The sequence below is a fragment of the Corvus cornix genome, chromosome 13 (genome assembly GCF_000738735.6).
Source record: "Corvus cornix cornix isolate S_Up_H32 chromosome 13, ASM73873v5, whole genome shotgun sequence".
NCBI lineage: Eukaryota > Metazoa > Chordata > Aves > Passeriformes > Corvidae > Corvus > Corvus cornix.
In genome coordinates, this window is record NC_046343.1 from 4,998,350 (window position 1) to 5,024,303 (window position 25,954).

General features: G+C 46.2%; 2 protein-coding genes across 5 annotated transcripts in view; one reads left to right on the forward strand and one right to left on the reverse strand.

Moving 5' to 3' along the window:
- Nucleotides 1-377: 377 nt before the first annotated feature.
- Nucleotides 378-25,954, reverse strand: part of CYFIP2 (cytoplasmic FMR1 interacting protein 2) — a 49,948-nt gene continuing 24,371 nt past the window's right edge. For 3 of the 4 annotated variants that reach the window (XM_039559425.1, XM_039559422.1, XM_039559423.1), the window contains exons 18-31: nucleotides 25,774-25,870; nucleotides 25,161-25,237; nucleotides 24,196-24,304; nucleotides 23,769-23,888; nucleotides 22,923-23,122; nucleotides 22,358-22,445; nucleotides 15,363-15,506; nucleotides 14,421-14,511; nucleotides 13,635-13,765; nucleotides 10,503-10,575; nucleotides 9,894-9,988; nucleotides 5,733-5,971; nucleotides 5,093-5,240; nucleotides 378-4,530 (exon numbers count right to left, since the gene is read on the reverse strand). In XM_039559425.1, coding sequence (XP_039415359.1) covers nucleotides 4,363-4,530; nucleotides 5,093-5,240; nucleotides 5,733-5,971; nucleotides 9,894-9,988; nucleotides 10,503-10,575; nucleotides 13,635-13,765; nucleotides 14,421-14,511; nucleotides 15,363-15,506; nucleotides 22,358-22,445; nucleotides 22,923-23,122; nucleotides 23,769-23,888; nucleotides 24,196-24,304; nucleotides 25,161-25,237; nucleotides 25,774-25,870 — 1,780 coding nt within the window. In that variant the 3' untranslated portion in view covers nucleotides 378-4,362. The remainder of the gene's footprint in view (nucleotides 4,531-5,092; nucleotides 5,241-5,732; nucleotides 5,972-9,893; nucleotides 9,989-10,502; nucleotides 10,576-13,634; nucleotides 13,766-14,420; nucleotides 14,512-15,362; nucleotides 15,507-22,357; nucleotides 22,446-22,922; nucleotides 23,123-23,768; nucleotides 23,889-24,195; nucleotides 24,305-25,160; nucleotides 25,238-25,773; nucleotides 25,871-25,954) is intronic. The other variant, XM_039559426.1, reaches the window with a different exon arrangement.
- FNDC9 (fibronectin type III domain containing 9) lies at nucleotides 19,702-22,325 on the forward strand. Its single transcript, XM_010399704.1, has 2 exons — nucleotides 19,702-19,808; nucleotides 20,856-22,325. Exon 2 carries the CDS (start codon nucleotides 20,863-20,865, stop codon nucleotides 21,523-21,525), a length of 663 nt encoding a protein of 220 aa, XP_010398006.1. The 5' UTR covers nucleotides 19,702-19,808; nucleotides 20,856-20,862; the 3' UTR covers nucleotides 21,526-22,325.

Consider the following 25,954-nt stretch of genomic DNA (forward strand, 5'->3'; position numbering starts at 1 on the left):
TGGAATAAAAAAGGCCCCTGTGGAGTTGACAAGGCTGCAGTAATGAGAGGAAATTAGTTCCTCAGTTTAGCTTTGGGTAAGAGCCTGTCAAAATCTATAAAAAATGATTATATGATTTTCAATTCCCTGACCCTCTTGCACTAAAACAAGTCTTAAAATGAAAAATGTGTTGTGTTAGAAAGTTTTTCCCAAAAATCATTAACTTTTTGATTGGAAAATATGTCTGTTTTGGTGTTGGCCACAGAGCCTTTTTCTTTTTTTCCTTTGGTTTTTACAAAAGCTCGACATTTTAATCAACTTAGCTTTTTTTTGGTGCCAGGTACTACTGAAACCTCTCCCCAGGTAATAGTTACCACAGTGATGATGACACCACAAGGTAAGTTCTGCTCATTTCATGAATGAGCCCAATTTTTATTTCTCTTCATCACAAAAGTCATCCCACATTTGTTGTATACACACTGTTGGTTGCTGTGTTACGGGACATATCACCAGGTATCAGATGCTTTACTCTTGCAGAAACACTTCTAATGGAGATGGAAGCTTCTGTTGGCTGAATTTTAGAACAACAGCAAAAAATAATAATACAAAACCAAAATATCATCTTCAGCTGCATAGCAAATATGGATCAAAAATTTAACACTGTATCAGATCACAAGCGTAAATATACCTCACCATAAATAAAATTCATTGTACAAAATAACTCAAGCAGCTTTTCATACAAATATGGTACATTTGACAACAGTTTTTGAGAATATTTTCTTGGTTTTTTACACCTTCAATTCTTTTCTCTTTCGTTCTCCAATATACATGAACCTACTGGACTGGAGTAATGCAGGAGGAAAAGGACTAATGTTGTTCAATGCTACTAAGTGCTGTCAGAGTTTAAATGGAAAACCACTGAAGTGCTGAATTTGAACTAGTTTGCTTCCCCTTTCCATTGTAGCATTGAAAGTCAAGTGCAGCATCATCCCAGAAAAGCATGTGCACTGCCAACAGCCACGTTTTATACCGGCAAAGCCGGAGGGAACATTAAAATAACCCAGTCTGACTTCATTCAGAACACAGGCCATCCTTTCTCCCCGCTGTAATTCCTGTATGGAGCCAACAACTTGTCTTTGGAGTAGACATTCCAAGTGGTGGCTGGTGACTGCTGGGGAGTTTGCAGACTACTTCAGCATAAGCAGGAAAATACAGGTAAAAAGCAAGTCCATTGTCAGTGGACCTGGGAGTATTCAGACAGGGGTCAACATTTCCCTAGGAAAAGAACATTAGAAGTCTGCAGATCATAAAAGACTGAAAAATATAGACTGAAGCACATCTGCAAGGAACACTCCCAAACTTGGCAGAAAGTCTGCAGGTGTGGGGAATATGCCTGACCCCCTGGCAATCTGTTACTATTTAGCCCTACTCTTACAAATGTGCTCCCTATTTCCATTAACAATTATGACATTTAAAAAAGCACGGGAGGAAAAAAAGTCCATTTTCATGGAGTTGTTTAAAGACCTAAGCCTGGACCTTTCTCATACACAGACAAGGAGGGTGAGAAAACTGAAGCTAAGGAGTATCTGAATCCTTGAGATAATCGAAGGACAGTAACATCAAATCTCAGAAATTCAGACTGTGATTATTACTAACTGGCATCTCGTGTGACTTGAGCAGCAAGGCAGAAGATCTGCATACACTCTACAGTCAAAACAGTTTACATTTTGTTCATGCACTTTGACATTTTGCTCAAAACATTTAATCCCTTGGAATCTGGAGGGGTTTTACATTTTTGCTAGCAAATCCAAGGGCAACAATAGATTTCAACTACCTGTTCTTTCAAGTAAAGCCTGTGCAACAACTTTCCAGTGCAACTGTGTTTTGCAGGGTTTCAGGGAATTGTGGCAAAACTACAGGAAAAGAATGCAAAGAGATTTACAGGTTTAGGTGAAGTATCTGATGACTCATTCCAGGCCCAAACTGATGAAACCAGGGATTTAAATTCACCTTACTTTATCCCATTTTGTCTAGGTAGCTGAGACTGGGCCATGTGGTAGAGTTCATCCTTTTGTAGCAACTTCTTGTTCATGCTGGTTTCCAAGAAGACTCCAGCATTCCATAGCTTGTCAGATGTACTAGGACATTTAATTTGTGCTGTGCCTAGAGGTGGCTCTGAAAGCCAGACAGGGACTTGTGCTAACTTTTCAGCAAGACTTTCATACCAAAATAACAAGCACTTGCTATTTAGGTAAGGAAAAATAGGATCTTGGTTGGATCTATCTTCCTTGCATCTTGTTTTCCACAAAAAATAAAGTGCTTGATTCTTCTCTTCCTTTTAAAAATATATATCTTTAGATACCCTCACTCCAGTAGTGTAGAAGTGTTGGAACATGATGGAATACCAGAACTGACATCCTTAATGGAAGAGTAAATAGAGAGCAAGCCCCAGATGCTCTTCTTCTGCTCTTCCTCACGACACAGAGGAAAGAACTCGCCGTGTTGGGCTGGGTCCTTCCCTGCCACTCCAAGATTTCAGCCAGACTTCCTGAGATTTCATTTTACTTTCAGATTACTGTGCTGCACAATTTCCTCCCTGCAGCTGAAAATGTCTGTCTCAGTAATTAAAGGAAACTCAAGGTGTGAAAATGTCCAGCACTTGTCACATGTGGGGTATTTATTGATTATCAAGGGAGTAGGAGATGAGAGCCTGGGAGCACAAATTCATGTCACCCGTCAAGATCTCCTCTTGCCAGCATTAGTTTGCTGGCTGTTGTTTCTTAAGACAAAAACACCAGCTGGGACATTTCTACTAATAAATTACATGTTTCCTCTGAGAGAATAAATGCCCAGGCTCTGGCTTTTTAACATCTCTAACAGCATGCAATTTACAAGGCATGATGAAAGGCATGAAACAAATAGGTATTATCACATCTGGACTCAGCAATTATCTGCTGTGGCCAGGCTAAAGCTGAGGAAACACTGCCAGTGGTGAGGCTGGCATCATTTTCTCTTGGAGCACGTGATTTGATCTCCTTTCACATCAAGCACAAGCTTTTGTATCACTCCAATGACAGTACTGAGGGGAAGCAGGTTAGACCAGGAGTTATGAAATCCTCCTTGAAGTTCCACCTGAATTTGTTCTCACTATCCAGGGATCTTAGATTAGCTGAGTGGGAAAAGGAAACAGACTCCAGTGTTCTCTCTGAGCAGCTTTGAATTTGGAAAATTCTGGGTATTTTTTAAAGCTTATCCTGTATTTCACCTTTTCTAACCAACCATGTAATTTCTGACTGATGGGAAGTTTCCTAAGCCCTGCTGGTAGTCACCATTCTCTGGAGAAAGGTATTTGGTCGCTGTGCCACCAGGAGTCTGTCTAAACCAAGGGAAAATCACATCCCAGAACACACAATGATTACATACCCTGGCTCTCATCCTTGGCTGAAGAACAAAGATCCTGTGTGTTCAAGGTAACTACACCTGCATCCTGTCAGCACCAGTGATTATTTCCACCCAAATTAGTATGTTTGAGAGCACATTCACATGAATGCAGCCTCTTCTGTAGTCCACAGGAAATCTGGTTTAGTCCATGGAAGATGTATCTTCAGGGGAGAACCTCTGCATTAAAATAAGTGGATGTCCCAATAGCATGGAAAAAGCCAGGCAGTTTTCTCTTTCCCCAGCTCTCTGAAGTGCTGAGGAGTTACCTGGTGACTGCATCACTGCTGTCCTCAAGCCCACATGCCAAAGCTCCCCCTACAACTGCTGGAAAGGCCAAGGACACAGCAGGGAGCACAAAGCTCACCCCAGCCTGGGCCAGGCAGCCATCCACGACCAGCCTGGCAGGGCTCCTCTGCGCCCAGCACTCGGTCCTCAGGGCACTGCCATGGGTAACATCCTGCCTTCATCCCTTCTTCCCCTCAAAGAGTGGATCAGGAACTTGTCTTCAGCCCCTCCTGCTCTGTGGCTGGTGGCACATGTCACAGGGGTGTTGACTTGTCCCACTGCTTCTGCAGTGGGAGCGGGTTCCCGGCGCCGTGGGAGCATGGAACTCTCCCACCTGAGGCTGCAGTATGGCTTCAGAGTGATGTGTGGATTGGGTGAATCACAGGGAAAACCGGACCACTTCATGGAAGAAAAGCACATTTTGCCTGCCCACCCCCACCCCCCCTCAAGTCCGAAAGCTACGAGTAAAACCGATCACAGGGATGGTACAGAGGAACATGCACTCAAACGGGGCTGAGGGGAAGATGTGTCCTCGTGTGGAGAGGCAGACCCAGCCTCACTTCCTTGTCAGGCCTCACACCATCAAGTTTACCCCTCCCAGCTGGTTTGGGTTCAGTCCCTGCTCCCTTCCCAACCCATGCGGGGTCCGTGTCCACACTAGCAGGTGGTGGCCAGCGACTGGTGGATGGGGGGCTGGAAGCAGCGCACGTGCTCCACCGTGGAACTGTCTGTTTCCACCGACTTCATGTACTTGTTCAGGATGGCAAAAATCTCGTTGTTCAGGATCTGATACTTCCTGATCCTGTCGGCCATCTTCTTCAAGGGCTGGAGAGATGGTGAGGGAGAGAAACAGAACATGAAAGGTCTTATGTCATCTGAGCAGCTAGGAAGCAGCAGAACCTGTGCCCTGCTGCTGGAAAGCTCTGCTAAGGCAAAGCAGCTCTAACACATGTTCCTGTTCCACTTAGCACCTTGCAGGGACCGGTGACTCGCTTCATTATTGGGTTTGATGACTCAAGACAGAGCATTAACAAGATCAGTGAGTGGTCCTAAGTTAACTGTTCCTAAGTCTAGGCTCCCAACTGCTTATTGATAAAGCCACCGAAACCACAGGATGGTTGCTGGAAATACCAGCTCCTCAGGTCCAGCTTCCCAACCCCAGGAAGAAGGGAAAAGCTTTGGGAGAAAGAAGATTTGATTTTCAAGGCAATTAAAACCTTGGCCTGTCTGCTGAGACTGCAGATGGAAACCTTACAGCAAGGGCGTCCAGTAAGAATAAGATTAACACCAGGCTTTGTTGTAATTGATGAGTTTGGACAAAGCAGGATAGAAAACAGAAAGAAGTGTGCTGAGTTTGGGTCCTTTGGGACCCCACCCTTCAACTTACCACGTTTTTTATGATTTCATCCTTCCCGTCCTGCCTCTGCACCTTCAGCAGGTGGTAGCAGAAGTCAAAGAGGTCAAAGCGCCGTTGCTGTCCAAGGAGAACAATGATAGAGCAACCTGCCCAGTTCAGACCATCTCCAAAGCACTGCCTGGAGGGAGGAACAGGGTGATGGGTGGGGAGACACGACAGGATACAGTTAGGCAAGAGAAGTACCATGACACCAGGAACTTTCTTTGGTGAATTCCTAGGGAAAACGGGTTCAGTCCTGCTCCTAGAAAGTGAGTGTACACCTAGAGAAAATGAACTCAGAAGGAGATGTGCATAATTACACCCAGGCCAGGCTGTGCAGGGTGAATCACAGGGTAAGACAGATGAGGACCTACTGCTGGGTTGTTGGTCCATCTACCCATCTCCTGCCTGTCACCGTGGGCACGTCCCTTTACCTTGCTCTTTTCTCCAGCTGTTCCAATACAAAGCTGAACATCTTTTTGCATCCATGCACAACAAAGTCCTTTCACCAAACACCCACATTCCCCTCTACCTCCACAGTGGCTCTCACAGCAGCTGACGGCACTCTGGGGGCTGGCCAGCCCCGCCCACCCATGAGCTGCAGTGACAGGAGCTGTCTGGGGACACTCACTCTGCCGTGAACTCGTTGGTGCCCACGGGGATGCAGTACACGAACTGCATGGCGCTCCAGAGCCGGTGGAACTCCACGCACTCGTCCACGTGCATGACCCCGTTGGTGGGGGGCGGCCCGCGCCAGATGGGGTCCTGCAGGTAGCTCCGGATCCGTGTCAGGATCACCTCGAACATGGAGAGCCCGCAGCACAGCCGCTCCTTGGTCAGCAGGTCCCCCTCCCGGGCGATGGCTATTTGCTGAGGAGAGGGACAACCAGAGGGACACAAGTGAGGATGTGACCCAGACCCGCTGGATTTAACGCTGCCTGGTCTCTCTCCGGCTCCTTCACCTCCAAGCTTACCTCTGATGGCTGCTCCCATGGCGCTTCCCACCAGAGAATACTCATCCCTCAAGCAGGAGACTTAATATTGTGCTCCACTGTATTTCACCGACCTCAGTATCTTTTGGAGTAACCACGTACATCAGAACACCAGAGCTGAAGGCAAAGCTCTGACCAGAAATACTGATCCTTAATTCTGCTAGCATGCTGTTCTGCTCTGTTAGTGCTACTCAGCATTTCATTTCCTGATTTTCATTTCATGATTCATTTCATGGGTTCTGTCTCATGATTTCTGCAGATTATGAAGATAAAACAGGAGAGAACAGGGACATTTTGCTTCCCAGGACATTGCCAGCATCTCTTCAAAATGCAGATAGCCTACGGCTTTCTTGATTTCTTTTGTAGTTAGGGTTAAAAAGCTCTGAGGAAGATGAGAAGCACTGCTAACTTGACACTGGAAAACCTGTAGTTTATAAGAAAGCCAAATAATTTTTTCCCACATGTGGAAGCTTTACAGGTGTGGATAATTTCTGTGACACCCCCGCTCAGATTTAGATATACCATTCTGGAATAGCTCCACTGGATGAAGTTACTTTGGTTTTTACACTAGAGGAAAACTAAAAGAGAATTAATTTCATTTCAGCCTTATTGCTCCCCAAGAGAAAAAAAGAGGGGATTTAAAATAAGCAAGTAGGGCCTTCCCCCAAGCTCACTGAGTGGTGCAAGTGTGGGGGTCTCTCACTGCCCTATCCTCTCAGCTGCCCCATTTCCTGCTGTTCCAGTAGCAGGACTGACTTCTCTTTGCAGTGCTGCCAAAAATAACTTGGGAAATGGGAGCTGAGTGCTGTCAGAGTTGTGCCCATGGCTGTGGGAGGCTCTGGCTCTTTGTGCTCACCTCAGCAGAGGAGTGGCTGCACAGGCAGAGCCTTTACCCCTCCCACCTCTCTGGAACAGCCACACAGAACAAGCATTACATTGACTGAGACCCTGCCTGTCCCAGAGGACTTCCTGGAGCTTTAAGCAATTTTTAAGCATTTGCTCCATTTCCAGATGTCCCTGCAATGCCTATAAAAATGTTATCCCAGTCAGTCACGATGGGGACTCAGAGCAGCTGGGACAAAGGGCAGGCACATGTCCTGGCCAGACATTAAGAACATGAATTTTGCTCAGTTTAGCTGGGTCATCTTCATTCCACTCTGAAAAATGCATGAATGTGCCTGCACATCCCCGTCCCTGATTATCAATTTATGCTGGCAGTAACCTCAAGCATTTTTAGTTTGGTTGCTCTTGAAATTAGAAGCATTTCAATTCTTGCTTGTGTCACAGTTTCAAGGATGGTCTGGGGACCTCAGCTCAATTAGTGTTCAACTAATAGCAAATATAAAGGGAAAGCTGTAATGATGTGCAGAGGCCACACTGGCTCTGGGATCCCTCGATGTGTTAAAAGCAGGAATGGTATCACTGGTTCCACGGCACACACTGCATGTGTTTGCTTGGCAAGTAAAGGTTTATTTTATCCAGCTTTGTAGCTAAAGGCTGTGTACTGTCCCTCTCCTCACCTGCTCCAAGCTCTTATGGGCACAGATCTGCACACACTGCTCTATCATGGCAAAATGAGGGCACAGCAGAAGCAGAGCCATTTCAAATATAAATTAGGTGTTAGCATTAGTGTTTGCTAAAATATAGTGAAAAAAGGGATACTTTTGAGAACAAACTTCTCCAGTGATCTTAGTACACGATTTCTGAAGAAATCTTAATTTAGAAGGGGATGCATCTGGCTTTCAGTGTAGGCTGTGCCACTCAGTTATGCACATTCACAGACAGAATTTGGTTCCAAAATTCATCACAGTAAGACCAGTCTTTGATACAGGACTACCATCCTAGGGTAGATATCTTAACATGGGCAAAGCAGCTGGGGAGCTGTTGGTCTTGTGGCCAGAGCTGCCTCACAGTCTTGGGTCCCACTGATTTCTAAGATCAGGAGAGGAAGGATGCTCTCAAGGTGAATTGTCAAAGGATGCCACTGTGCTGGCTCAATTATTCCTTCTGTCTTCAGAAGCAAAGGCTCTGATTATTTCCAGTGAAGAAACCAGACTGACCAAGCACTTTTGAAAACCCCTTACTAAATACCTTTATGGTCAGCATTAAATGGGAGAGGATTCCTTTAATGAACCACTTTGACCCCCCTGGTTCTTTATGAATGATCCACCAAACAGCTGCTTCTGGATTTCCAATGCAAAGTAATTATTTACAACAATCATTGGCAGTTTTCGTGCCACTGCACAAATCCAGTTTTGATTTTCCAGATTTTGAACCTCTTGTACAGCCTGTTTACTGGTGAACTTGCCAGAACCCTACCCAAAAGCTGCAAAAACCAATAGATCCCCACTAACTCTGGCTCAGCCTCTTCACAGCATGGAATTCTGTAACATGCATGGGGCCACCTTTTGGGAGAGGCATCGAACTTCTGCTTAGATTCTGGACAATTGTTACAAGGCATTTATGCATTCTGCAGGAAAAAACCCTGTATGGCCTGTGTCCAAAACTGCATTTCCAAAATGCATGTCCAAAACTGCATAAAAGGAGCAAGCTTAGAAGCTATGGAGGCACCTATAGAAAGCAATTCTTGTGTTCATTTACATTTGAGCTAAAAAAAAAAAGAAAATCTGGTACCCAACTGTACCTGTGTGATGAATATGGGAACAGTTTACAGAAAAATAACTTTTTAGTGGGACATGAAATACCTTTTGTTTTCATCACCATTATAACTAGAGCAGAGATAAGCAACGAGTGGACTCTAATAGCAGAATTCAATGATGATTTTGCATGGAAAGAAGGAGAGATAGAAAGACCAACACAAAGACACAAAAACACAGAGGTGAATTCTTTTTCTCGAGTGTCTCCTTTAAAAGGAAGTGTCTACAGAGTAAGACAAAGTCCTCAGTTATCCAGCCAATTTCTCTGTTTCAGATGATTTCCAATGATGCAAAGTTCAAAATGTCCTTGATCCATGAGAAAAAAATACAAGAAAAAATATCAACCACTTTCTGCCTGCCACAGTTCTGTCACCTCCTACACCAGCTGAGTGTTTGTTCCATTCCCTCATCAGTACATTACAGGAAAAGGGTGTTGATTCATTTGATACTTTGAAAGATTTTTATCCCATCAACCCCAACAAATGGGCACTTGAAGTTTGATTATTACTATCAATGGAGCTCAGATTTTGCCCATTACACTGATCAGTCTATGGAGATATTTTTAACAGTACTGAGTTTCTGCACAAGAGATTTTTCCCAAGCTGAGACCCACATCAAGAAGACACTTAAATGGAGCCGTAATTTTAAGCATGTGCTGAAGCTCTAAGCATGTGCTAAGAGGGAAACCATTCTCAGATGTATTCCTTGACAGGGATGAGCTTAAACGGACCACACTGCAGTCCTAAAATGGGATCCCCAAAAGTGATGGCAATTGATTGTTAGGACAGCCCTGCAAAGTTTCCCCTCAAGCCACTCCAGCAATTCTCCATCTTTTTAAAGTGGAGAAGAAGAGGTTTTTGGAGTTGTTCTGATTCAGAACTGGCTTCTAGCACACTTGCCTTACAGCTCCCTGCCAGCTCTCCTGACTGGAGGCAGCAACACATCTCTGGACCCACTCACAGATTTCCCTTCAGAGTGTTTGCTCGGGCAAGGATTCAGATTTGCTCGTCCAATTGATGTTTTGGGGGAAAAAAAATCAATCAATCAAAAGAAAAAATAAGGATCACTTTTCCCAAGGCCAAACAGGCCACGTGGGGACTGCTACGAGTTTCCAACAGCCATCCCTTCCAATGCAATCCTTACCTGCGGAGTGCCCAGCCTCTCTATTAGGGGAACCAGGTGAAGTGGGGCATACTTGGCTTCGAGACGCTTCATGCGCACCTCCAAGCGTTCTCCTTCTGTCAAGCGAGCAGCAAACAGTGAAATGAGAGGAGGAAGTGGAGACCCGCAACTTTCCGCCGAGTTTGCTCAGAGCTGCCCCCCAGCAACCATCCAAGGAGACTGTGGGATCAGGGAGCCAAACCGACAGCAATGAGGGGCCAGTGATGCGGAGAAGGGAGGGATGGGTGAGTGCAGTCTCAGCAGCAGCTTTATCACACATGTCCAAAAGCATGTCCCTGTTACCGAGCACTCCTGGTGAGATGGACATTTCATGCTGTCATTCTCCAAAGAGGCTGTGAAATGGCTCCCAAACCTTAAGGGAACCCCCAAACTGACTGAGGTTTTAGGCCATAACTAGGCTACAGGAAATGCACCCTTGGCTTTTGTTTGCACCTGACGTTTGGCTGTATGCACTTATCTATTTGGAGGGGGAAGCAGGGTCAGAGCTAATCCTCAGCAGAGATGGGAGAGAAAACAGCCTCTGGGCAGAGACCTCTGAGTCTGCCCACTGCTTCCCTCTCAGCTTCTTACCTTTGATGTAGACCCTGGGCAAAATATTTTGGAAGGGAGCAGCATGCAGCAAATCACAAACTTCTTCCTGGGACTGAGGCAGGAAGAAAGAAAGATAAAGTAAGTTAAAAAATACCTATGGGGGAGAGTGAATGGCTCAGGGGCCTGGGCAACACTACAACAGTTCATGCCTACAGCACCTATTCAGCTCCAACCCAGCTCAGTAGTAACTCCAGTGGTTTGAACCTAAATGATCTGAAACTGGGAGAAGTACTTCAGCTTCAGTCAGGAAGTTTCCCTAACTCAAGTAAGTTACTTCCTGCCTGTACAAGGCCAGACCTTTATACTGATCTTCTGTCTTACTTACTAGCCCTGAAGGTAAAAGGGGATAAAGAATATGGAAGTTTCCATTTCATCTTACCCTGAATGAATTCCTGCAGCCTGTTCTTTAAGAGAGTGCCCAGGTGGAAATTACCCTTTGGCTTAGTTATTTTAGGAAGTGTATATGAAAAATATACTGACATGTGGCTCTTCTGCAAATAGGTACATCACAACTGGTCTGAAATTATTTGGTTGTTGGTGTGGTGTTCTCAGCCAGGGCTACCAGAATCCCAGTGGTGCAGGCACCAGGAAGAATAAAACAGAAGTCCAGAGAGGAATAACACCATGAGATGCCACCTGAGGGGATGCATGCCAATGCACTTGAGAAAAAAATAATCCCAAACACAGATGCACAAGGAGGAGAAACCTAGAAATAGGCAGGTGGAGACTGAGGAGCGATGGCTGACAGTACATTGTATACGAGTCTGCAATGGGAAACAGCAGCGAGGAAACCAAAGCTGTTCAACACAGAGGCATCGTGTCACGACAAGGCATCAGCCTGCTCCTATAAAAGCCTACTCCTAGGACATGCTTTCAGTTCTGAGCTCACTGGAGGGATGTAGACACACTTGAAAGCAGATCATGACAGCGCAGCAGAAGGTACCCGGGGGCCGGATGGAATGACTCGGCTGGGCCTGTTTGGGATGCAGGGGTGGACACCCCCCTTCCAGCCAGCAGGACAGTGGAGCATGGAGCTGCAGGAGGCTGCACTGGCGCATGGATGCTGGGATGAGAGCAAGTTTGTGGGAGTGCAGTTTGTGACACAGTGCTGGAGGGACAGGAACAGTCTGGGGCCCCTCCATGGGCACAGAGGTGCTGATGCTAACGGAGTGGGCCTGTCACCTTGGTCATTTCGTTTGCAAAACAGTGTTCATTCCTAGGTGAATGTTCTTCCATGGCTGTTTCCCTCTAATAAAGTATTTTCAGCCATTTGCAGCCCACGTTCACCTTGTATCTGTCCCAAAATTAGTCATGTTATTAACAGATCTCTTCCCCAAGGCCCGTTAACTGAGAGCACAAATTCTGCTTAGAAATTTCACCCCAAGCAACCCCTCATTCCTCAAACTTAAACAATAAAAAGGGGGTAAGGTGCAGCAGACTGAACATCTGCATCAGAGCCATTTTTGCCAGCAAATACCACCAGCCTTACATCACTCACACAGCTCTGAAGGTAATTGCAGTATAAAAGCAATTCCTCCTGCTGCACAAGAGCTCCATTAGAGGGAAAATCTTATTCTGTGATGGCTCTGTGCATCTGACATCCTCCAGCAAGTGGGAACCAGTGCCCACTGCATGCAAAATGGCTTTGTATTCTGAGTCTATTGCTGAGGGGAAAAACAGGGCATCAGAGAGGGAGAGACTTTGTAGGCAGATGTGGACTTTGACCGGTAGCTTTCCTTAAGGGATCTTTATTTTCTGCTATTCTAAAATGCCAGTACACTGCTGATGTACAGTTCCTGGGACTGAAGGAACATTTCTGCATTGAAATGATGGATTTCTCAAGAAACCACCATGTCCCTTGAGGGTCCCTTTAAAGATGTGACAGCAAAGGCAAATGCAGTACATCCAGCAGAAAACCCAACACTGAGAACAGCAGAGAGCAGTGAAAAAGCCACAAAAAGAAACAGAAACTGTCAGAATAGAGTTGGCAACTCTGGTCATTCTATAAATTTCTGTAAAAGCCAAGCTGCTGGGTGATACACATCTCTTGTTTACTTCATCTTATGCAACCACTGCTCATTGAATGTGTTCAATACACTGTACCAAGAATTAGAAGTCTCTAGACTGGAGTTAAAATGCAAAGGCAAGGGCAGAAATATCCGTTTTGAGGACATGCAGAGACTTTTACTTTTGTCTGTGCTCTGTGGCCAGACAAAACTTTCTTTGAACTTTCTTATGGCTTTGCTCTGAACAGAACTTCTGGTTTTGCTTGGAAATCCTGTCTTATGCTAGGGAAGTAATTTCAAAATATTTCTGGAAACACTGAAACAACCCTGCCCAAACCATCATGACACAGTATGCACACTTAATGTACAATTGTGTTGTTGAGCACTCCTCAGTTGGCTCTGGGGCAAATTATGAGATAAATTCATTGCTAGCTGAATTTATGTGAAAAACTGGAAGCTAAGAAGATGAGTGGCACTCAGCCACAGCCTTTGCCCCACACCAGAAAGGGCATCACATGAGCTGAGAGCTGAGAGACTTGTGCACTTGTCAAACTCCTGTGCAGGGGGCAACACCAAGTTGTTACTCCAGCCAGATTTTCAGTGAAGATGTCATAGGACATTTATCATCAGCAGATTTCCTTCCTGTTGGGATTGCTTTATCCATTTCTCCATTACAATCAATCAGGTTGTTTCCATTGCACTGGCACCCCAAAAGAGCAGAGGGATCAAATCTGTTTCTCACTGTACAGATATGTATATAAAGAAAGTACTGATGCCTGCCCCAGAGAGCTTACAATCTAGAAATTAACTCCAGTTGGTTTTATTTCTAAGCAGGACAAACAAGGGGCAGCTTTGGGTCCAAGAATGAAATCTGGATCTTCCAGTATTCAGATTCAGCCATCCCAGAGGCCTGACAAAGTGCCAACGCACACCATCCCCATGGACATGCCCAGAGACTCCAATAACACAGCCCCAGAGAGACCCTGAGAACATGAGAAGCTGGAAAGTAACATTTCCCAAACTCTTCTGCTGGAGAACCCACTTCCACTTCTACTCTTGAGCTGGAAATTTCAGGTACAATGTTGGTGTGGGGGTTTTGCCTTACCAAAGCCTGCTCGATAAGGAGGCAGAAGAGAATGGCATTGCCCACTTCTCTGAGGCTCTGGAACACGTCGGTCTTCAGCTCTGCATACTCAATGATGTCCTTCAGCTGATGGTGGAAAAACTCCAGGATTCCTTAAAAGAGAAGGAAGGACAGTCAGAAAGAGACTGGAATCACTTCCAATTACCTTGGATAAGAAGAAAATCAGTGTCTGGTATTTCCTTAACCACAAACTGCAGCTGCTCAATGGGCTGTACACAGAGACTGGCATTGGGAAGAACTAACATGTCTTATCCTGCTTTCAGTAAGCCTTGGGAAACAGGGAGTAAGTCATATAAATTCCCTGGATTTCCTCATCAGAAGAGGAAAGAGGTTCCAGACTGTGATGGATGACTTAGTGATGGCTCAGGTACAGCAGCCAGACTTTCTGACTGCAGCCATGCTGCAAAAAATCTCTTCACCAGCTAAGTAGAGCGTTTAAAAAACACCAGTGAACTCACAAAAGCTTACAGAATACTGAAGACATAAGAGAGGCTATCAGAAGACAATCCCTTATCAGCCATCTATGTGTTCAAAAGGAAATTTCCAACAGGAGATTTCCTGGAGAGTTTTCCTATACATGTTCCAGTGTCAATAGCAAAGCAGATGGAAGTGTCCCAGCAAACCTGGCTGCAACTGGCACTGGCAGGACAGGTGCCCAGCCTGGATTAACCATGAGTGTGGGCCTGAGTAAATGCTGCACCAACGTGTGGCTGAGCTCCTGCTCAAGGATCCATCTGCAGCACCCACCTGGAGAGCCATATTCATGTCTTGGCAAGCGGCAGATCTTGGGCATTACTTCAATCAGAGTCTTCACATACTGCAGGATGGTGCCTTGGAGCTGTTGGAGACACAGGGAGGTTAAACTGGAATGCCAGGTCTCCTGGCCCTGGTTTTGAAAGAGGCTGGCTGTGGATGGGTCCACATCTGACAGCACAGGATGAAACTTCAGCTGGAGTCCGGGAAGAACTTGCTTAATTTGGATTTCACTCAAATATAAAATTCAGCCCAAGTGTATGGAGTCAGAGTGCTTTTACAGCTTCCTCCCAAAGAATAAATCACAGCTGCATGGATTTTCGACTTCAATATACAGCTTGCTGTGTTTGCATTGTTTGCAGCTGAAATCCAAAACAAGGCTCACTCTTAGCTGCAGCTGGACTTGTGCTTCTAACCCAAAAAGCATTTCACCAGAGCTGCCAAAGCAGTCACTCCCTAGCACAGGAAATCTCCTTCCACCTGAGGAATGATCACTGGATACTCAGGAGTTTAATACAGAATTTATGTTCATGTAGAAGAAGTTTCTGCAGATCTGGTATTTTGGACGTACATGGATTAGAGCAGAGCACATTGCTTAGTTTAAAGCCCCTGCTGCCATTTGGAGTTACACACCTGCACCCTGTAGATACATTATATGAGATAATGCACTAAATCCTATTTAATCAACCATAAAATCTTTGTCCTTGCGCTGAATGCTGTCTGATCCTGCTGGAAACACTCCATCATCCCACAGGAATCAGTGGGATTCCTCATCAGTGAAAATCAGCCCATGGCTCCAAGTGTTCCAGCGTGGATCAAGGCACACGAGGGTGCCCTGATGAGAACACCCCGATCCCAAAGCCCACACTGACTGCCCTGCCTGTACCTATCCAGGCTCTGGAGTTTCTCCATCACCAGGGTCAGGCTCAGAATTACCAGGCTCTTGACGATCTTCAGCAGCTCTTCCATGACCACGGCGATGCCTTGGTAGCCCAGGAGCCGACAGATGGTCTTGAAATGAGGAGGCCCCACGAAATTGCGGTAGGAGCTGTAGATGTGGCTGTAGGCAATGTTGAGGGGCTGGGAAATTGGAACAGTGACAGTCAGACAGGGCCATCGACCAGACCTGCAATTCTCTTATCACAGTATTATGTTACATCACTTAAAAAAATTTTTGAGGAGGAGGAGGAGGAGAAAAAATAATACCAATGGCAATTCCCACTTCTGCTTCTTGAGGAGAGGAGATTGCTTTTCTCCCTATGTAGTCAGATATATTCTAACTCTCAACACTGTCATGTCACAAGGTTTTATTATCCTCCTATGTAGCAACACCACTTTCATTTCCAGGTTAATTTACTCTCCCATATACTCCCAATCAAGTATTTCAGTTCAGTGGTCCTTTGCCTCTTCAAAACCAAATTGTTCTCTACTAAAATGAAAAGCTTTATATACATTTAAGCAGACAGATTTTTTTTCCCCCTATGGGCACTTGCTTTAAATGAGGCTTATTAGGAAAAGCAGGAACTGCAGCAACTGAGTTTAAGGGCAGATGGAAAAGACACAGAAAAGATCCTTTTTGCATCCTGCAAAGCTTTACATCAGCCTCTACTTCACAGACATCCCATGGGTCTGTGACAAAGGGTAAGAATCTGACACTGGTCTAGGGAAAATAGTGCCCAGGACATTGCCCCCAGAATTTCTTAGCAGCAGAGAACAGAAAGTGATTTCCAGGAATGTACTCCATCAATGTCATCTTGGAAACATGAAAATTGCTGCAACGTTTCATCACTGGAACATTTACAGGATCCATTTGGTGTGAGGCAAAGACAAGTAGGGGGAATTAATTCACTTGTATGTTCTGCAGAGAAAAAGTACTGAGAATCAGATTTAACTGAGACACCACATGCTCAGAGAGGGCTCTGCAAGGGAAGTGTTGGCATCACAACTCAGCCCAGCAGACGGGCTGCACTCTCCCTCCATGACATCTCCAGCTGCAGCCTCAGTGAGCAGCAAAAAAACCACCCTGGAAAAGATCCTGGCATGTAGTGCCCCTTCCAGCAAAACACAGATTAACCCTGGGCTCATGCTTACCAAAAGGTAAACAAAGATAAGGAAACAAATTAGGCTGAATTCCAAACGCCTCCCTGTGGATATTGCAGACTCCACTCTAGAGGGATCCCCCTTCCTGCCAATAATGGAGCCAAGGGATGGAGGCACTGAGGAGGTTTGGGTGGAAGGGAGCAAGGGCTGGAGCAGCAGAAAGGGCAAAATGTTGTCTTTGCTCCACCACTGCTGCAATACCCCAGCTGGAGGCTCCAGTCATCCTCCACTTCTGACTCACTCCACAAGATTTACTGAGCTACTAATGGGTTACAAAGTCATTTGCTAAAAATCGGAAAGTATTTTCTTTTGCTCTCAGCTATAGAATTTCACCAATGTACTGACCATGCTTTCACACACTTGTCAGTTACTTTAACCAATTAATTGTCCCTCATCTTGTCACAGCCCCACAGATCTGGTGCAGCAGGTTGTAATTCCTAAGTGCTCTTTGAACTAGCAGAAATAAGGCACAGCTACAAAGTCCCCTATTTTCTGTGAAATGTTATTTCGCCTCCTGTTCCTGGTAGGTGAAAATAGCCCTGTAATACTATTAAGTACAGAAAGACTGCTGTGGAGGCTCATTTACAATGAGCAACTTTCTCTCTGATCAAAATCTAAAAAAAAAAAAATATCCCTGAGTATGTGTCAAGAGTTAAGAATTATTGAATTATTTAGGCAGACAGAAGCCTACTTTCAAAGCTCCTTGGATACCAACTCTTAAGAGAATTGAGCACCCTGCTTAGGCTTCTGTCTGCATCCTCAGATAACCAAGTCTTTAAAAGTCGGGTGGAGACGGACCCACGGCCACTGGTTATGCACCCTGATACATTTGAAAAACCACAATGTGTTGTTTTGAAAAGTGTGTCTGTTTAAACACCAGTAACTCCCAGCCTGGACCATTTGCCAAATGGCCAACAGGACCATCCCAGAGGGAAGCCAGTGCTTCAGGGCCCCAGCCCAGCCATATTCCCACAGCTTTTGTTGCTTTAACTTTTGCAAGGCACTGTCCCAGCCCCGGCTGTCCCCAGAAAGTGAGGGCTGCAGGGGTGATCCAAGGGGCCCAGAGATGGCTCCTTGCACCTTCCTTCCACACCTCCCTGTAGGCTCCTTTACCCTGTTATTTCCCCAGGCGTAGCACACTGGGACTCATCCTGGCTTGGGGGAATAAAAAAATCCTTAGTTCAGTGGGCTCATGAGTCCACATTCATTTCTGGAGGCCTCTTGCTACTCCATGGCCAGGGAACTTCTGTCTGTGCATGTCCCTTGGTCCCTGAGATGGGCTACCATCACTGGTACCAGCTGTGGTGCAACTGGTCAGGTTTTTCTCCCAACAAGGCTGATATCTGGCTATGCAGGCAGCCAGCAGCTGGTGCTGCTGCACAGCCCCCACCTCACAGCACTCCCTCGCTCCTCAGAGGGATAATGGGGCTGGAGAGCAGCTCCCAACCAGCTTCTCCCTCGAGTGGGGGGTCTCAGCAATTAGCCTGATGGGGAGAAGACACATTTTAGGATGTGCACTGGCTGCGGATGAGCAGGATGATTCACCCCAGCCTGTCTGCAGGATGAGGTAGGTTCATGGAGCTCTCTGCAGAGCCACACAGCGCTCCAACAGCAGGCTTGCGTCTAATAATAATGCTCTGCCAGCAATTAAAAATATAACTCCATTTAAGGGTGAGATACACAGCTTGGGGTAAAGACTGTAGGATGTAAAAAATGACACCAGTGGGTATTTTAAGACAAAGCAGCTGAAGGCACAAGCTGGCTGCACAGCACAGCACAGCTCACTCCCCCACGCTGGGCGGCCGCTTCTGACCCCTCAGGGAACCAAAGCAAAAGCCTGGCCCTGACCCTTCCTGGGAGCAGCAGCTGCTGGAGACATTGGGGAGGTTTGCCTCCCCTTTGGTTTGGGGCCAAATGGGCAGGTTTTGGGGATGGGAGGCTGGGGTTTGCAGCATGGGGCAGAGCTCCCAGTGTCCTACAGAGCTCACCCTGCACCCAGGTCTCAGGGACAGCCGTCTGTAATTGTGAGCATGTGGGGAAGGTCCCAGCGTTGCTTTAGGAGCTCAGGAGGTTACCAGGGATGCTCTGGAGAGGATTTAGCAACAAACGAAGCAAATCAAACCCTAGTTCTATTTCCATGTCTTTGACCTTGTTGTTGGCCATCACTCAGACCTGTCTGAGCTCACCTGAGGAAAGGCAGGGAGAGTTTTATCTGATAAAATTCAACACAGAGAGATAATAGGTAGCACTGACTGTAACAGAATTCCCTTGGAAAAATGAAGAGCTAATGAAAGAGGAATATACTCAGAGACAAAAAAAGGACTTGCACACAGCCCAAGACAAGTCAGGGCTCCCAGCCAACCTAATTTCAGTGCAACAGCTGAGAGTGTCTTAGAAAGTGGAATGAGTAACTCCAGACTCAGCATCAACATTTCTGGGAAAGTTCCTCTCGAGCACATTTTGGCTTTAGAGAGCAGCAAGTCACTTGTTCAGAGCCTCTCCTTACCAGGCCCATCCATCCCCTCCTGGCCACAGGCTCGAGCTGCTCCCCTGAGCACCACAGGCACTGGCTTTGCCTCTCCCTCCTGCCCTCTCACCGGACTGAAAGGGGACATCCCCAAGCTGTCTGTAAGTCAGGGGCATTCAAAGAAGAGCTGGTCTTAATCCCATGTAGTTCAGCAGGAGGTCTAGGTCTTTGAAAACCCAATTCCTACTCCTGTCACACGGTTTAGAAAATATTAAAAGGCTACTGGAAATTGCTGCACCACCAGGGATCAAAATGTACTGCTTACAGCTTCCACTTAAATCAGTAGTTTAAGTGTGCAAGAAATCACAGAATTAATGACAAAGTCCCTGAGTCAACGTGTACCACAGGCCAGTATCCAGATTTCATAGCATGTGCCAGCGTGTCTGTAACCCCAGACCCTGCTAGGGCTCCGTTCTGGTCTTGCTGGGGGACTGTGGATACGGGAAAAAAATAAAACCCAAATAAGCCACCAAAGAAACCTGCCTGGCTTGTTTTTTCTGCCTTGGAGACACAGACTTCTCCCAGGCAGAAGCTTTTAGGGGCAACATTCCCAAATCACTCGAAGATGCCTGCCCATCCTTTCCTATTGGTTGCCATGGTGAGAGATGACGGAGCCCGAGCCGGGTATAAACGAGGGAGAGCGCGGGGAAGGGATTTAGCAGAGGCAGGAGGGAGGTGAGTGCTGGCAAGGCACTGCCTGTGGCCACTCCGTCACCAGAGCCACCGCGACGGGGCCACCGCGGACCTGGCGGGAGGTAAGTGCTGGCTCTGGGAGGGCTCAGCCATGCGCACGAGCAGCCTCGTGTAAGAGCAGATAAGCAGTCATTCAGGTGAGCTTACTCTTGAGTGAATTAAAGGGAAGTTAGTTATTGTTAGAGAGAGAGGAAAAAGGGAAAAATAAGCCAGCTCGACTGAACGGAGGTGCTGCTCTGAGCACTCAGCTGGCTGGGAGAGAGAACCCTGCAGCGAGGCTCAGAGAGCACTTTGGGGATCTGAAGGAGTGATGTGCTCAAGTAATTTGTGGCTGTTGCTAAACAGCCACACAGCTCAGGAAGTATCAAAAAAACTACTGGACATTGCACCATCAGGGATCAAATCTACTGCTCACTGGCTTTGGCTTAAATCAGTTTAAATTTGTTAGCAGGGCAGTGTCATTTTTCTGTCTTTGTTCTTATTATTCATATATTTGTGTTTCCCTAAAGGCACTGATTTTATATTTCACCAACCTACAGATTTGACATTTAAGATCCTGATATTGCAATGTGAGATGCTTCAGGAACAGAAAGAGTTTATACTCTATTAAGCAAGGAAGGTACAGAAAATGCAGCAACAACTTAAAACAGTGAATTAACCATTATGGAGCTTTCTAAATGGCATTTAGACGTAAAATCAAAATATTTATTGATTGGCAGCTTCACAAGGCAAGCTGGAGCTAGCTTAATGATCACTTTATGTTAATCAAACTTGCAGTATCCTTTCTATGTTGTGGGAAACAAAAAGCTAAGAAAGCTTCTGATACAGACAACCAGTCAGAGAGATTTTATAAAAAATGTAACTGGAGCAAAAAGTATACCCTGTGCTCCAACTGGATGTTTTTGTTATGAAGCAGAGTGATACAGGAGATCTGGGCAAAAGCAAGATTTGTCTTCTGTAATTCTAGCATGTAACCTAAGTGAGCCAGGATAGTCTTCAGCCCAACCTAAGGGAGAGTAAAAGTCAGTGGAAAGACTTCACCGTTGTCAGTGGCCTTTGAGCCTTGACACGAATCAGAAAACTGAGCCTCTCCCTGCATCTGGTTTCAGGGGCACGATGAACATCGAAGTGCACAACATCACTTACACCAGTGCCACCGTGTCCTGGGCCATGAGCAGCCCCTGCCCAGAGAACTACTACCACGTCATGTACCGCCCCAACTGGAACAGCGTCTTTGCCGGTTACCTGCGGCAGAACTTCCACCGCGAGGAGCGAGTTCCGCACCCCCTCAGCTCCCTGGTGCTCCACCGCCTCACGCCGTCCACCATCTACGTCCTGTGCATCACATGCAAGAACTCCTACCCCTCCAGCAACCACTGCACCACCTTCCACACGCTGGACAAAATCCCCCTGGTTTTCGGCGGCTCCAAGCACGAACCCACCACGTCCATGTGGATGGTGAGCAGTCTCCTGCTCCTCTGCTTCCTCGCCCTCCTGGCCTACGGCTGCCTGCAGTTCTGGTCTGAGCGGTGCCACCGGGCTGCCAGGCTGAAGCATCCCAACACCAGCCCTGAAGAAGTGGTTGAACGAAGCAGCTCACCAGAAGAGCCACTGAGGGATGGACTGACAGAGGAGCTCCTGGAAGTGCCCATGACCACTGTGCTAATGAGGAGCTCCAGTTTCATGAAGGAGAGCCCGTGTAACTCCCCTCACTACTTTTTTTCCTATAAAAACAGCGATGATAAAAGGGCCATCTTGCCACAGCATGGCCTTCAGTGAGAGCAAAAGAAAACAAAACCTTTCTTAGAGGTTTGGTTTGTCCTGCTCTTTCCCAGTTCTTGCCAAGAGGACTGTCTGTGTGTCCATGGCAGCTGTCTGTCCTAGGGTAAAACATGAGGCATAGACGTTGGTCACAGGGAGAAAGATTTTTGTCAAGTGACAAAAATATTCTCATTTGCTGAGGATTTTTAAAAAAGAAACCAAGTCAGCTCTCTGGGAACAGCCAGACTTGGCAGACTGTAGTGTCATTAGCTCATGTGCATCAGTGCTGTAGGTTCACTTCACAGTCATCAATCAATGTGCACAAGAAATAAACTCCGCTCACGTAGTTTCACACTTGAGTGCCCCTCCACTAGCATTACACCCCAAGCCCTCATAACATTTGTATAAACAGTCATTGCAGCCTGAGAAAAGAGCTTTTTGTCAGTATTAAGCAGTGCACACATAAGTATTTTACTAATTCCCATTTTGAACAAAAAATGGGATTCCTGATGTGGTACCTTCCTTGGGGAGCATCACTGCATCAGAGCACCAACTTGCTCACTTCGCTGTGCATTTAGATGGATGTAATTCAGTCTCAGTGCCAACACCAAGCACAGAGCAGTGCTGACATCCCTTAACATGGACATTTTATGGAGAAGAATTTGGAAAAGAAACAGCAACACCACACTGAAACTGCTTCTTGCATGACCTTTTGGTTGCACACAGCAATGTGATCCCGCACATTCGCACCCACCGCTCCGTTAATGAACCAGTCCTGGCATTTCTTTCTCTTCCTAAATAAATATTTCCAACATCCACTCCTGCTGGCTGTTGTGGCTCATTTACTGACCTTGGACCCGTAGAGGTAATAGGGCTGGACGTTGGCTGGCTTGTCCCGCTGGGGCTCCTGTGTGAATGGGATGGCTGTCCTCACAAACCTGCGGCGAGCATGGGAGATGGGGGGAAAAGTGGTCAGAGCCTGGTTAACTGAGCACACATAGGGTACAGTCTGGGATGACCTGCAGCTGCAGGCTAGTTAGAATTCATCATCTGAGCTACATCAACTGGAATGCAAAATCCTGCCACAATCTGCTGGTGGTGTAAAACCCACCAAAAGTGAGGTTTCTTCTCATTTTTGGCAGGCAAGAAAGCAGTATCTGAGCAGCTACCAGAGCTCTGCTGCTGAGTAAACCAACCCTCAGCCACTTGCAGTCACTATCTAACTGCTACATGAAATTTGTTACTAACATTTTCAAGACCAAGGGGAGATTGTGGGTTTCAACTTCATTTTAAGAGTAACTTGCATCCCACAGGGAGGACAAACATTACCACGATGCATGCCAATTTTATGTGGCAGGTTTGACATTCTGGAAACAAAAGCAGCGTCTCCAGGTGGCCTTGCTTTCCCTCCTCACCTGTTGGTGGATCCGTTGTAGCAGTAGTTGGGCAGGAAGTCAAAGTTGAGCTCCCAGAAGACGTGGAGGGTGATGCGCCCATAGGGCGCGGACACGTTGTGGTTGGCCTCGCGGAACATGGCATCGAAGCTGTCCAGAGTCATGTGCTTGCACAGCAGCCTGTGAGTCAGGCGATTGATTTCCAAGAGCCACTCCAGCTCCTGTGGCACATAAAGCAGCAGAAAATGCAACGTATTACAACAGAAGCAGCTGATTTAATTGCCAGGGGGATGGTTTTATATCCACACGCACACAGAACTGAAGACATCAGTTTAACTCAGTGGTCAAGGCCAATTGCACTTCCACTCAAGGGGGTCCTGGTCCAGTACTTTGTGAACCTGCAGGAAGCAAAATTAATTTGTTCCCCACTGAGCACTGGCTGGCTTTCACCTCAGAATCCTCCCAAGGTGGAAACTGGTAATTTTACACTACTTGACTCTGATGCTCCTGTAACGTATCAACGGCAGCAAATCCTGTATGCACACAAACAATGTCACAGCCACCTTCATCCAACAGGGAATTAAAGTCTAGATCTCCTTCTCCCAGTTTATAGGACTCTCTTATATGAGCTCTGCAAACTCTAAATGCTGGCTGTCAACTTATGATTTACACAGATACTTAATGGCCTGATAATAATGCAATTAAAGCTGCATAAGCAGAAATAGTAAAGACTCAGCACCAAAAAGGAAGATACATGACTGGCTGAAACCTACTGCAGGGGGACTCATAACAAAAGACAGTTGACTGTGTAGCCACAGCAGTGTATTATTCTCCGTGCTCATACTCAGAGTCAATAAAAGTTCTTACCACGATGGATGTCAGGTCCTCGCTCTCGAAGCGGCTGATGGCCTGGTCTAACGATTTGTACATGGCTGCAGAGATGCGCTGGGTAATGAGCCTGTTCAGGTCAATTGATCTGCCCAGCAACTGGCAAAAGAAGAGATTTGCACGTTATATACTGATGGGGAAAAGGTATTTTATTTTTTAGTCAACACACAAATTAAAACCAAACCTCCAAGTCTGCTTAAACGTGAAAGCAGTGGTGCAAACACCTCATTTGAGTTCAGATTACTTAAGAAGGAACAAGAGAAATGTGGGGAATAACTCGTTTTTGTGTCAGAAACAGATTCAACCCTTCTCAGTCCAGAGCCCATCTCAACTAGGATGCCCACCACCACCAGAAGGGTAACAGACCAGGAGTGATGAGTACTGGAGCCTGCTGCTTGCACTGTACCTGGACGTGCCTCTGCTTGAGCAGTGTTTCGTAGCGGTTGGACGGCGGGTATGGAATGATCACCCCGTAATTCTTACATTCAGCCCGGAAACGTTTGTCCAGTAAAACACTGAAAAAGGGAAGCAGTGTCAGGAAAATAGAAACATACACTATCGTCTTCTCTATGCCTCTTCCCAGAGTTGTTTTTGTCCTTCTTTTAATCTTGGCTCCGAATGCCAAAAAATTTCTGCACGCTAAATCACAGAGCAGCGGTTGTTATCTAGGGACTGCCATGCTTGTCTTTTATGGTTAAAACATTCAAAAAAAATAAAAGATGTGCTGAAGGATATCAGTGCCAGGTACTGGCTGGTTCCCCTGGTGTGCTCCCTCCTTGAAGATCTGCTGTGGGAACATTTGGTTGGTGATGGTGATTGTCCTCCTTCTCTAAAGCCAAATGTGACCTAGAAAGAAAACCTGCACATGGAAGACTTGATTCACCTTTGAGGCCACGAGAAGGAGACTCTCATTAGAATTCATTCATGTTCTTTAAATTGGTAAGGAGGAAATGCCACAAAGGTTCTATCTCCCCAAAGGGAGAACAAGTCCTGCTGCTTTAGTAGGGTGAGGACAAGTGCATATTCCTGTTTTGTAGAGATGGGAGGCTTCCAGTCCTTTGCCTGGTACACAAACAGAAGTCAAGCAAGGACATGTCTGTAATAAGCCCAATTTGCTTTTCTGCTGCTCTCACAAACTGGACTCTGACAGCTACTCAGGACGCCAATTATAATTTTTTCACTTTTAACTATGTCTCCTTAATTAATTTTCCCCATCTACACCGGTCTGACGTGGACAGCCAGCTCTGGGGGACAGGGATGATCTATGCTTTGTTTGCTTGCAGCAGCTGCTCCCTGAGGGAAACCTTTTGGTTAACAGCAATTTGGATGCAGCGATATCATCAGTCACCATCAGCAGTCAGGTTCTCCTACCTGCCAGCCATTGCTTTATAATAGGCAAAGATCTGATCTGCCAGCTTGTATACAAATTGATCAAAGCACAAATTCACCTGGGGGAGAAAAAACAAGACTTGGTAAGGGTGTCACCAGCAGGGAACAGCTCCTTCCTACGCATGCAAGATCAATACAACCCAGTGCAGGTCTCTCATTTAATACAAACATATATTAAAGGCCACACTATCTAAAACCCACACTGCAGTTCTCACAGTGCTAAAGGTAAGCAGAAAATTGCAGTTACATGTCTGGCTTTGTAGTTTCTGCATGTTCTTACAGGTCCTGGTCCCCCACCCTCAATCATCCTTCCCTCTCAGGGAATTTCTTGTTTTCCTCTGATGTCTCAAACCCTCTGCTCGAGACTTTTCCATGTCCCCAGTATTTGACAGCCTTTGCCTTCCATGGTTCCCTATGGGTACAGCTAAGCTGAAGCCCCTAATCAGGAGAATCTGAAAGGTCTCTGGAAATGCTGATTTTTTGGAAACTTTTCAGTCTGATGCAATATTTCTTTCAGGAGGTGCCTATAATGAACTGCTGGGTCAAACAGGGCAGTGTGACCCCAGTGAGCTTTATAAAGATGAAGAGAACTTACTTCAGCTTCAATTTCATCATACAGGAACTGCTTTTTGAACTTGGTCAAAGCATAGTATGCACTGTCATTGTAGAGGTCCAGGGGGTACAGCACATACCTGAGGGCAAGAACACAGACCGCATCTAAAATTAACTTTGGAGCTTATCACCATAAACTGCAGCCAGTGCATGTGCCCTGCTTG